This window comes from Crocodylus siamensis, chromosome 13, assembly GCF_052110815.1.
Source record: "Crocodylus siamensis isolate JL-2025a chromosome 13, ASM5211081v1, whole genome shotgun sequence".
NCBI lineage: Eukaryota > Metazoa > Chordata > Crocodylia > Crocodylidae > Crocodylus > Crocodylus siamensis.
Window position 1 is genome coordinate 3,667,689 of NC_143407.1, and position 12,272 is coordinate 3,679,960.

The 12,272-nt window shown below is 47.6% G+C and overlaps 1 protein-coding gene across 1 annotated transcript in view; it reads left to right on the top strand.

Moving 5' to 3' along the window:
- The window catches only part of PIGR (polymeric immunoglobulin receptor), a 37,342-nt gene continuing 25,070 nt past the window's right edge, over window positions 1-12,272 (top strand). Inside the window, exons 1-9 of the mRNA XM_090026326.1 lie at window positions 1-340; window positions 2,377-2,525; window positions 3,461-3,796; window positions 4,177-4,506; window positions 4,683-5,012; window positions 5,543-5,879; window positions 7,563-7,669; window positions 8,388-8,513; window positions 8,796-8,848. Of these exons, the coding sequence (XP_089882452.1) occupies window positions 2,489-2,525; window positions 3,461-3,796; window positions 4,177-4,506; window positions 4,683-5,012; window positions 5,543-5,879; window positions 7,563-7,669; window positions 8,388-8,513; window positions 8,796-8,848 (1,656 nt within the window). The 5' untranslated portion in view covers window positions 1-340; window positions 2,377-2,488. The remainder of the gene's footprint in view (window positions 341-2,376; window positions 2,526-3,460; window positions 3,797-4,176; window positions 4,507-4,682; window positions 5,013-5,542; window positions 5,880-7,562; window positions 7,670-8,387; window positions 8,514-8,795; window positions 8,849-12,272) is intronic.

A 12,272-nucleotide genomic window follows, 5' to 3' on the forward strand; every position in this document is an offset into this window, starting at 1 on the left:
CAGGGCAGGCAGCTGGGGGGAGGCAGGGGGTGGGAAGCAAGCCAGCGCATCCACCTAGCCCAGCTCTTTGCAGTTCCCCACAGCCCAGGGCCGCTCTCAGCAGCTTCCGACCCCTGTAAGAGGTGCTCTTCCCTTCCTCGTTGGCTTAGGGCCCGATCCAAGCTCCACTGCTGCAAGCTGAGGGCAGGCTAGAGCCGGCCCCGCCATTGGGAAGTGTCTAGTGGTGCCGAGATGGACGATCCCAGCTGAGCTCCATCGCTGCAGGTCCGCCGCCTCGTCACGCCGCACGCTGCTCTCCCGAGCTTTACCGGGGTCCCCGCCAAGGAATGATCCAGACGAGGTCAGTGGGGGTATCGCAGTCCATTTTAACACAGCCAAAGAAAACCGATCGATCATTTTTCTACCCGCCTGCTTATTTTTAACAGCTCGTGCACGTTCTCCGCTTGGTTGCTGGGGCAAAATGAAGGCAGAGAGAGGCAGTCGGGCTAATGGTTAGAGCACAGGCCTAGCAGTCCACAGTCCTGGGCTCTGCGCTTCATTCCTAAGCAATTCATTTCACTGCCCCACTGTTGCTTGTGTCTGCAGGACGGTGATATCACTGGCCCTCCTCCCAAAAGCCTTTGCGTGGAACCGTGCTTTACAAAAGGTGCGCTAATTTGCTTCTCACAGCTGAAGGCAGGGAGTCATTCACACCCTGGGCACATCTCTTTGACACTCCAGTGGGATAGCAGTTCCCTAAAGTGTTTCTAAGCACACGAGCAAGCGCACGTGGAAGGAGTTGCTTACACAGTTTACAGCTGGTTTCAAACGCAGGTGACTTAACCTCTTTGCTTCCTGAAATGCTTGGAGGTGTCTCGGAGGGACTTGGGGAAGCGCCCTGCGGTGGGGGCTGAGGTTTCAACCAAGCTGAGTGTTGAGCAACTGTCAAGCCGAGAGTTGCACCAAAGACTGTTCAGACTGAAACACTAAAGCAATCAGGAGTGAATTTTTAACTCGGGATGAGGAAGTGAATCCAAGCGCCGAGCACAAACAGTGGGTCGCTTAGATCCGTAATTGGCTGCGCAGATGTCCCAAAAGCGCCACCGAGAAGTGTATGGGTTGGAAAGAGGGGATGTCGTTTCCAGCAGGTCCGAAGCTGGACAGACAGCCCCCGCTGGGGAGGGGACTTCTGGGCTTCCCCAGACTACCACCAAATTTGCCTGCGTCTCCCTTCATCTTCTGCTATTGTTTGCTGAGCTGATAAAAATCTTGCACTCCCTGCCTAGGATTTTGGCTGCCCAAGGCCTCAGAGGCCAGCTGCAGCCTCGGGGCAGGCGCGCGGACTTCTAGCAAAACAGATTATTCACCTCAGTGGCTAAATCAGACATGCTCAAGCCCACAGCTCTCTTCCAGTCAGCTCAGTGCTGGGGCAGCCTCCCACCCCCGCGGGGCACAACGGCCCCAGCACTGCCTGGAGAGCAAAGCCCCAGTTCAACCGCTGATCCATCCGGGGACCAAGCCCCTCTCCGTTCTCTGAGCCTCCGTTTTTCCCCCATCTCTAAAAATGGCAATGATGTGAGTTGGTAAAGCATTTTCAGATCTGTGAATAAAAATGCTCACAGAGCTAGTTGTCATTACCAGGCTCCACTCCTCCCCCTCAGCACCACTTATTCCTTGCCAGCACTCTCCACTTCATGTTGCGTGGTCGGTTTTCACCCTCACACCACACTTCTTGTAGGAAGTCGCATTTGATCCCTGTCCGGTACAGCAGGCGCAGCGTTCGGTCCCAGCACCGTACGCATAACAAAGTTTTCATTTTTATTTTCTGGCTGAGCTTGCCCAGAGACTTCAAATGGAGTCTAGTGGGTCCTGCACAGATTTGGCAAGCAGGACACCCGAGTCCTATCTGCGGCTCTGCTGCTCACGGTAAATTTGGACAAGTTGCTTCTCTGCTTGAGAGGCTTTGATGCAAGGCGATATGCTAGCAGCATCATACATTTCAGCAAGCGGTCTCCTATTTCAACAGGAAAAGTTCCCAGTGGCTGGAATGGTTACAGGCACCAGTGGGATTTAGGTGCCCGGTTCCCATGCGGTTTCATTAGCGGTCGGGTACCTAACTTCCATAAAAGAAATGCAAACATCCAGAACTCTTGGCTCAGAGATGATACCTTTTATTAAACCAACTGAGAAATTGCATTGCAAATATATTTCTGCAAGCTTTTGGGCTTACACGCCCTTCCTCAGGCTCAGGAAAAGTTGGTAAAAAGTCCTCATATGTAGGAAATAAACTTCATTTTTGCACAAAGGAAGCTTATGCTGGAAATCTTTCCCTCTGGGTATAAAGCTCTTTGAAAATCCTGGTCTTTATCTTTACCTTTTTCTCATATTTGATGACAGCTACGTGTAAAGTTAAGTGCTTTGGATTTCCAGCTGGGAGTTGAAAGGCGACCCTGGCCTCGATACCAAAGTGCAACTCAGATGTCTACCCAGTGAAGAGTAAAGGGCAAGCATGGATGGTCTCCTCCTGTTACCACTCTTATTCCACGGTGAGTAAGTTTAGGAACCATCTCTGTGATGCAAAGCACTTGCAACGATACTGAGGGAGAGATCTCAGGGCTTGCAGGGAATGACAGGAAATTTGGAGTGAAATAAAAGACAATCCCTTCTAACGCAGGGCTGGAGGAGGGCAACTCCCTCTCTTCACAGTGGAGACGAGGGAAACGTCCCCGTCACAAGACACAGTTAATGATTCTGAATGATATCGTGAAGGCTCAAGGCGCACGTGTCCATGGTCCTGCCTATCCTGCAGCCATTCATAGCCATGCAGTGTGATTGCAAAGGGCAAATAAAAGCATCCAGATCAGGACAGTATTTATACCTACCTGGCTCTGGTGTAAATGATCACATGAGGTACGGGGAACAGAGAATCAAACCCTGCATCTCTCATTAAGACCTGACCAAAACTTTCCTGAAACCAATAGAAAGGAGGCAGATGCAATGGGCTGTAGAGTGCTTCTGCTTCCAGGAGTGGAGACCTCAAGGGTAGAAACGTTTTACAGAGATGTAAAGGACAACACAGGATTACTTCTTCCTCTGAGATCTCTTTGTCACTAAATACTGCCCAGCTGCTCTGATCCATTCAGCTTTTGGCGGGTAAAACACCTGCTGGGATTGATAGGAGTCCTGCCTGCGAAAGGGCTGCATAATACTTGAGCGGTAGATCAGGGTTTCTCCCTAGATGCTGCCACACAACGTGGATGAAGGATTTTATCCAAATCCCTTACCTGCCCAGGTATAGAGTAATAAAGCCTGGGAGAGCCAAGAAATGTGGATCTGCTTTACACGAATTTTACATCTTCCAAAATTAGTATTAAGCCGTCTGGGCCAGGTCATCAGTCTCACATTTGTGCTGCTGTGCTGGTTTGTACCACCTGGCTGGCTATCTGGCTAATGCACTGTCTACATTTTTTTGAATAAACAGTTTCAGGTGCCATGAACGGGCCCAGGCTGTTGATAGCGGGGGTTGGAGAATCAGTCACCATCCCATGTTTGTATCCAAAGACTCCAGCCAACAGACACGACCGGAAGTTTTGGTGTAAAATGTCAGCCACCAAAGTGTGCAACACCATCATTTCTACCAACAGTTACACCTCCGACGAGTACAAAAACCGAGCAGAAATCACCGACTTCCCTCATAACAGCACAGCCATGCTGCGAATGACCAGCCTGAGGAAGAACGACAGTGGGATTTACAGATGTGGCATCGGCGTTACCAACAGAGGCTTATTTATCAGCGTAAACCTCACCGTGTTGGACGGTACAGTAGCCGGATGCCTTCAGAGCCAACTGATTGCAAAATACGTAGATTGAGGTCTCTCCTCTGAGCCCACGCACCCAGACTTGGAAAACCCTCATGCCCAATTTATGGTGTTGGGAGCCACGTGTTTTAGTGGTGGCTTACGATGACCTCAATCTAAGGCAACAGTTGTGGCATCAACTTTGCTTGGTCACGCTCTTCCTCCCCTTTGCCGAGAACAGTCATTTACTTGCGAGATTAGAAGAGGATTTCTTTCCTTTTCTTTATGAAAAGTGCCCGGAGATTGACCAAAACTCACCCTTAGGAAACGTGGAAGGGCTAAGAAGGGAAGCTGCTCCAAGCTGCTCCTTACGGTGTTCTCTTCTGTTCTCTTCCAACAGATCCCACCGTGCCAAAATCACCAGAGCTGGTGCTTGGGGAGCCCAGAGGATCAGTGACAATCCAGTGTCACACGGAAAATGTCAAAGGCAGCGAAAGGAGCTTTTGGTGTAGACTGGGAAAAAGTGGCTGTTCTCTCATAGCAGACACGGACGGTTACGTGAGCAAGAGTTACGACGGGAGAATCGTCATCACCCACCAGGAGGGCTCTGGGACTTTCAACGTCTTGATAAATGGACTAAAACCAGAGGATTCTGGGCTGTACAAGTGTGGGACAGGAACGCCAAGTGACTCCAGAGACACGGAAACCATAGACCTGCAGCTCACTGAAGGTAAGGCTAGGAAGAAAGGGCAGGTAATGATTAGCAGCTGCTCTAGGTCCTTATTTGCTGAACAGCATCTGCATTTGCAGCCATGTTCCAAAATCCGGCATATATTGTCTTTTCGGGGGGCAGGACTCAGAGCAGTTTGGGCTAAGCAGCTTACCCCGTTTCTTCTACACCTCCAGATTCAACCATCCCCAAGCAATTGAGGCGCTTGAGTGGAGTTGTAGGTGGCTCGGTGTCCGCTACGTGCCGCTACGATCCCCAAAAGGAGTATGAGATGAAATACTGGTGCAAGTGGGAGAAGGCACAATGCAGCCCGGTGGTAGACACCCATGGATTTGTAGATGATGCATTTAAAGGAAGAACAAGGATAGTCAGCGATAACCAGAAAAAAGGAATGTACACAATAGTGATGAGCCGCCTGAGAGAAAAGGATGAAGGATGGTATTGGTGTGGGGCTAAAGGTGGAAACCCAGAGCAGACATCTTCTGTCATGTTATACATCGAAAATGGTATGTGTTGAAGGGTAGCTAAGAGCCTCTTCTTTCAATCTCCTTCTGCATTTGGCCCATCACCCCTGCAGGCACTAAGAAAAGACCCACTGTCCAAAAAGCTCTGCTTTGTACTCTGCCTTGGCCCATCAGGCGTACCAGTCTAGCTCAGCAATGCTGAGATGTTGTGTAGAGCTTAAGGGGGAGAGTTTTGAAGATACTAATGAGAATCAGGAGTGTCAATGGAAGGGTCTAAGTGGCAGTCTCTCCCTAGGGAGAGATAATAGCATTCATTTTTCACTGCTTCTAATACAGCGGTGCCCAGAGCCCCCGTCGGGGTTCGTTGTGCCCGGTTCTGTACCAGCACCCACACCGATGCAGTCCTGAAGCTAAATGTGAAAGCTGCATCTTCCAGCTTTGGGAAAACGTCACTGGAAAGCATGCACTGTGCATTGCACCGGGACAGAGGCCAGGCATCACACCAGCACAGGGCCAATCTTCTGTCCCTGCACTAAACGTGTGCTCTTTGTTGCAATCCTACTCTTCACTAGAGTCACAGACCCCTGCACCTGCCAGCCCCAAAACAGCCACAAGAGCCAAAGGAGCAGCACCAGTATCAGTAGCAGCAACTACAAGTGCTAAAGGAGCAGCAACAGGGCCAGCAGCAGCATCTACGGGAGCCAAAGGAGCAGCAACAGGGTCAGCAGCAACTATAGCAGCAGCAACAAGAGCACACGGAGCAGCAACTCCTGTCCTCCACAGCATCCCCAACCACATAAACACCCCAGACCACACATACCCTGCACGCACAGGTACCGGGAAGCCTTTGGGAACAGCGACCACTGCCGACAGATTTGTAACGTCCAGTCAGGAAGCCCAGAGCGAAAGGTAAGATCCTGAACAAGCACGGCCCATGGGATACATGACGCCTTTGGATTTGTCTGAAATCTTCTGGTACCCAGGGAAGGAAGGCTAATTCCCATCTAATTCTGCAATCACTGCAATCCTCTCTCATAAACTATGCAGGATGAGAAAAGAGACAAGTCAGAGGCAGGCATATATCATTTGCACAAAGATGACTAGATAGATCAGAAACTTCACTTGTCCAGTCTCCGAGGATGAGAACAAGGGGATGTCGGCAGTGATTAAAAAGGTGGCAAGTTCAGAATTGGGAGCAGGAAATATTCTCTCGCCCCAGGTATAATCACCCCGTGAAACTCACTGCCGGGAGCAGAAGCTGAGGCCAAAGGGAAGGGACATCTTTATGAGATAAAGAAACCCCTGGAGTACCAATGGCTGATGCTCACAATATTTGTAAGGGATACCAGCTCTATTGCTACAGGACTGAATCCAATCTATATATTAGTAAGCAAGAGAAGAAATAGCAGGTCAAATGATCCGTATTTGCCTTTGGAGCCATTCTTATGCTTTCTTCTGAACTAGCTGGTGCTGGCTGTTGTGGCAGGTCAGATGCAGGGCGAGAAGTAGCGCTGCCCGCTGATCTCGTATAGCAAGCCATGTGTCCTCGTGCTCAAGCCTGGGAAAGACAATCTCTCAGGACACATGAGCACTGCAGGATGTGATGCTGGCGATTCAATAGCCACCATACTACCTTCTCTGCCGCAAGTCAGTAATCCTTACCCCCGAGGCTGAGGGGTGAGCCCGAATAGGCCAGGCCTTTGGAAGATTTACGTAATTTTTGTCAGTAATGACCTTATGTCACTTTACTACAGGAGCAGAATTGCTAACTCCAGGGACCGGGCTGAGATCCTGCCTCCCTACCTTCCTGTATGCTTTAAACCGAGTGCAGTATTCTTCTTCGCTTCCTCCCCTAAATGGTTACGTAGCATTGCCATGGGCTGCTGTTGCATCGCACCACACCAGATGTGGCTGCAGCACTGCAGCAGGGGAAATGATCCTTCCTGTGCTTTACATGCCTGTCAGTAAAGAGCTCTGGCACACCGGCATATGCTAGGGAGACCACCCTGCCTACAAACACTAATAACTAGTACAGCCATATCCCTCAGACCTGTTCCTTCCTTGAACCCCAGGCAGCAGAGACAAGCGTTGCCCATTACAAAACAAGCATTAAGTTGCTATCTAATAAGGAGCCAGCTTTCTAGGTAGTAGCAAGCCCAGTGTATGCCCTGGGGATCTGCAACTCTGGGCACTTCCAGCTTGATGGCCCCTACGGGGTTTTGCAAGAAGGCACTCCACCAGCACGGAGATGGGAATGGCACGCAAACCTAGGTAGACCGAGCAGTAACCCAGCCCGGAAACTGGGAGGAACCCGTTTCAATTTTTAAGGGGGCAATTCAACCAAGCACTATAAATCCCCTGGAGTAGGGCACAGTACTAAGTCACTACAGAAATTACTTCCTCGTGATCAAAACCTAGATCGAATGATTTACTCTCAGCTTGACTTTGTTGACAGTTCTTGCATTGGGAAAGAAAGTTTATGACCCTTTTTTTTAACATTCTTCCATGTAAAAACCAAGCCTTCGTCAAGTGCTTTATGTGCCTCCTACATGGCACAAAGTCCCACGTAACGCTTACGGTTTATCTTTGCAGTTCATCAAGCGGCTCACCGTTCCTTTCAGCTGTGTTACCAGCTCTCCTGGTGCTGCTGCTTCTTGCTGGCATTGCTGTCCTTATTAAAGTAAAGCTGCAAAAGAAGAGTAAGTCTAACGGGCAACACCCTGGGGGTGGCTTGGGGTGTTTTCCACATGCTCTACTTTTAAAACTCTGACGAGCCACCATGTTTCCAGAGATGAGCGGCCACTTTGTAGTGAGTTTTGTGTAGGCTGCTGGAGAAGAAACCTCCAGCGTGAGTTCTCTCAGAGGCCCCCTGGTATCGTCCTTTCTGGTCATAAATCTAACACATACACATCATTTACACTTAAAGACCATTCACTCTTTGCATGTTGAAAAATCATAACAGTTTTATGGTTCCATTTTGCTTGGGAAACTCGGAGCATGAGCGTTTGATGCTGCACTCCTTCGAGGCTGAATATGCTCCCATCGAACAGCAGTGCGCAATCGGGACCAAACCATTGCTCTCTTACAGATCGATGCCATAGCAGCTTCAGCCCTGATGGTACAAAGATTGACCAGAATAATCACAATTAAGCACTGATTTTCTTTACCGGGGGTGTGGGCAACTCCATGCCCTGAACCTGTGGCTAGCTCTTATTGTGGAACAATAATATTTATTGGGAATTTAGAGACAGAGCGAGGGAGCGAATGTTAATTAATACAATGTCTGGAAGAGAGATCCCAGCTTTATATATCAGCAGCAGCTCTAGGCCTAAACCCACGGCTGCTGACATCAGTGGGCATCTCTGTATGGACGTCAGCAGATTTTGGAACAGGCCCTAAGTTGTATCTTTCTTTTAGGAAACACCAGTCAGGCCGGGAGGAACCCTGAAACTGCCCCCATCTTAATTGACTTAAAGGACCTTCAAAAGAATATGACAGAGGATAACGTGCAAACAACCAAGCGGAAGCTGAGCCTTCAAAAAAGTAGGTTTATACCCCGTATTCACCCCCCAAGTTAGAAGAATTTGTATAAATAATAAATAAAGGCTCAGTCACTGGAGGGTCAAGTGCACCAATAAAAAATAGAGGTATTTTTCATGTGCAAAATAATTCAGTGAAGTTACTGGGGAAACATCCACATTTCAAGCATTTTCCAACACGGCGCAAATACATTGAACAAAACCCAGCAAACTGTTCGGTTGCAAACTGTCGTTGAAAAGTTCAAGCATTTGAATTTCTCTCTCTTTCCCCCTTTTTTTTAACCAGCTCTAGTGATTGGGAGCCATGAAAACGTTGCATTTTCCCAGCTCCTCATTCGGGTATTGATATATTTTTTTTTAAGTCATCTCCCCAGAATCTATCCATCACCTGAGGTTTGGGGGTTTTGCTTTTTGCTTTCTGTTTTGTTTTTTTAAGAAGGACCATAAAGAACTCAACTCCCATTAATTCAGCCGGGGCTGAATGAATGTCCTTTGACTTTTGTGAAAGTCCCAACTTTAGTAGCTAGCTGGATATTTTAGGATTTCCCTATCACTGTAGGTAGCAGAGGAGCTCTCATACTAATATGTGGCTTTCCCCCTTCATCCATATATTATATATGTGAAATGTATTGGACGGCAAATTCTCTGCACAGAACTGGAGGAATGTAGTTGCATGCCGTGGGTGTGCAGGATTATGTTTTATATCTGATATTGGTTTGCTCATATATAAGACCTAATCAATAGCCGCACAGAGCAGATATCAGCTTTGCAGTGCTTATCCAGGATTATAGTTTCAGGACCTGAATGAAAAATCTGCTCTCTCCTTTCCTGGCCTTGTGAAGTGACTTTGGCTCATGGATTTCAACAGAATTGGAGGCCCCTTGTTCAGTTTGCACGTTTATTGTTGCACTGGGTTATATTGTGCTCTTTCAAAGCTTCCGATTTATCTCACTTCCTGCTCCAGTCATTTTAATAATATTTGATTGCTTGTGACCTATTCCAATATGGCAATATGACAAATAAGCAATTCTTATTTATTGCATTGCAATCATTCCTTTTGCTCTTGTTTTGAGTGCAGAATATTCTGCACAACTACTGAGATAATAGGTCACGTGCAATTCCCTGTTTTTCCAGCAACATGAAACAAACACAGGGTTTTCTTGGAATATTCATAGCCTTGGGTGTAGGCTTGCCAAGGAAACAGCTGAGCAAACTGAAATATTTTAAAGAACTGTTGGTTTGAGGCATTTGATCTCAGTGAAGTTTATGCCTCAACTTTGAGATGCAACCAAAACACATGAAAACTTACTGTGCATTTGAAAAATGTGATGGCATTCAGTGTCCCGTCTGCAGAATGTTACAAACTTATTCTCTCCAATGGTGCAAACCAGTGGTTTTCAATGTGTGGTCTCTGGACCCCTGGGGGTCCGCAGACTAGGTCTAAGGGGTCCATGAAAATAGGTGCTATAACATTTAATGACAATTAGGCAATGAAACAAAAGATTTGAAAATTTAGTATAGGCTCCCAGAGGAGAAAGCCACGCTTAATTTTGGTCATAATGTCTGAGATCTGGAATATCCTGCACAGAGTAGAATAGCCTTGAATAAAACCTTACAGGTTCAGGACATTTGTTCAGGATAAAATCTTATGTCTTAAAAAGGGGTGTCTATTTTATCTAATATTTAGGTCTTCAAAAAAGCTTCTCTTTATAACTATGACTCTGGGGAAAGAAAATGTGATCATAAAAGTAACAGTATTTCACAGCTTTTCAGGAATCTAGAAAGTGAAAAGAGGGTTTTTTTGTTTCTTTTTAGAGCTACCTACTGATTTTGGGGGGCCCATAGTAAGACACCTGGACAAGGCCTGAGGACAACTGCTCAGTACTTTCTGAAAACAGGCACCCCTGAAAGTGGCTTATGTTAGGTGCCTGGAAATGCAACACTAAAAAATATGTTAGCCAGAAACAATGCCAGGGAATAGTGACATTTTGCTCTCTCTCTTTTGTTTCAGGTGTCCTATGAAAAAAGAAATGTTGTTTTCTCAACTGCATCTATCAAGACTCAAGGGAGAACAATCAGGGCTCCCTTCCTTTCCGAGGCTAGCATACATAAGCCAAGTAGCCAACTTAAAAATATATATACACATGACATTGCATACTGCACAGCAGACTTCTTAAGCTTATTTCCATTTCAAAAGACTGCATTTCATTTAATACATCATGATAACTGTGCTTTTGTATAATAGATGAATCTTGAGCTGATAAGTGTCATTTATAGGAGAAGTGTTTGTTAAAAAAAAGAATAAAGCAAAGTGCTATAGCCAAATCTTTCCAGAGGTAACTTTTGTTGTGTGGCACGTCTCTCTTCAAAGGAAGGCAGAACACTTGCAGTTGAAGGCTATGGCTAGGGGACGGCATGGAGAACACGGATGTATCCATGGGGCACGTTACCTATAAATATTGTGTGTAGGTGGCAAACCTGAGTGCGCCAGCAGGTGAAACGCTGTTTATTTGCCTTAGCATTAGGCAAAACCTAAGGGGTGGCTTTGGTGTTTCGAAATCCTCATCCACCTTGTTTTTTGGGCAAAACAGAAACCAGATCAGAGGTTCGGCATCTCAAAGGCACTCGAGTTTCCGGAGACCTAAATAAGAGACCTTGGTTTTCATTCATGTCCCGCGCTCAGTTCCCCCAAGTTTCACGGCGTGATTTCAAACCGCCTAGCTCAGACGCAGGCGAGGGCCGAGCTGCTGCCGGGCCATGCTGCAGGCTGGGCTGTGCACGGAGAGCCACTCGCTGGGGGTTGTTTGTGCTCTGGAGATGCCAAAGTGCTTTGGACGCCTGCGTCTTGGCAGGAAGACATTTCCTTGTCTGTTAAAACATGCAAATATATTGGTGAAATTCCACTGGGGCCAGAGACAATGGCTCGCCTTCACTGGAGATTTTAGAAGTGGGAAGTGCGGGGAGGAGGGCAAGTAGTTTCAGGAAACAGGTGTAGAGGAGAGTCCCTCATACCAAAGTGTTGTCACATGGCTGTGCAAGATACTCACAGGCCTCCCTGGGTTGGTTTCCTGCACTGAGGTTTCTCGGGCCCTGTAGTGCACCTCCCTCCCCACTAAAGGCCAAATTGCTGCTGGTTGCAAACTATTAAATCACTCACGCTCCTTGAACAAACTAATTTTTAGAGTGACACGTGGGAGTGCAAGCATGCTGCAAGATCCAGGAGGGCAAGGCTGCTTGGGAACGGCCTGGCCGGTGCTACGGAGGACTCTGCTACCTCTCCAAGGCCCAACACATGGATCCTGATGGGTCTAATCTGCTGCAAGCTACTGCCTAGGAAATAGATTAACCTTACAGTGAGGGCTAGGCTGTTCCTTGCAGGTACAACCCTACTGTATGGCAGGTAGGATGGTGTCTGATCCACGGGGAAGGGCTTTTCCCTTCTCCACTTCAACAGGACTGAGACCCAACAGCCTCCCAAATAATACAACTGGTACCCCTCCTGGCAGGAGAAGTTTCCCAAAATGGGATTCTGTTAAGACTTTTAGTCTACACTCCAGGCAGAAGCAGTCTGGTCCTCAAATGAAGCTACAGGTGTGTGCACCGCTGACAAGCGTGCACCACCATTTAGGTCTTGAGCTAAAGGCACCTTCATGTGTCTTTCAGCTTGATCCGTTCTTCACCACAGCTAATTAATATAGTCATAGACTTTAAGGTCTAGAGGGATCACAATAATCATCCATTCAATCTGGCCTCCTGGATTGCA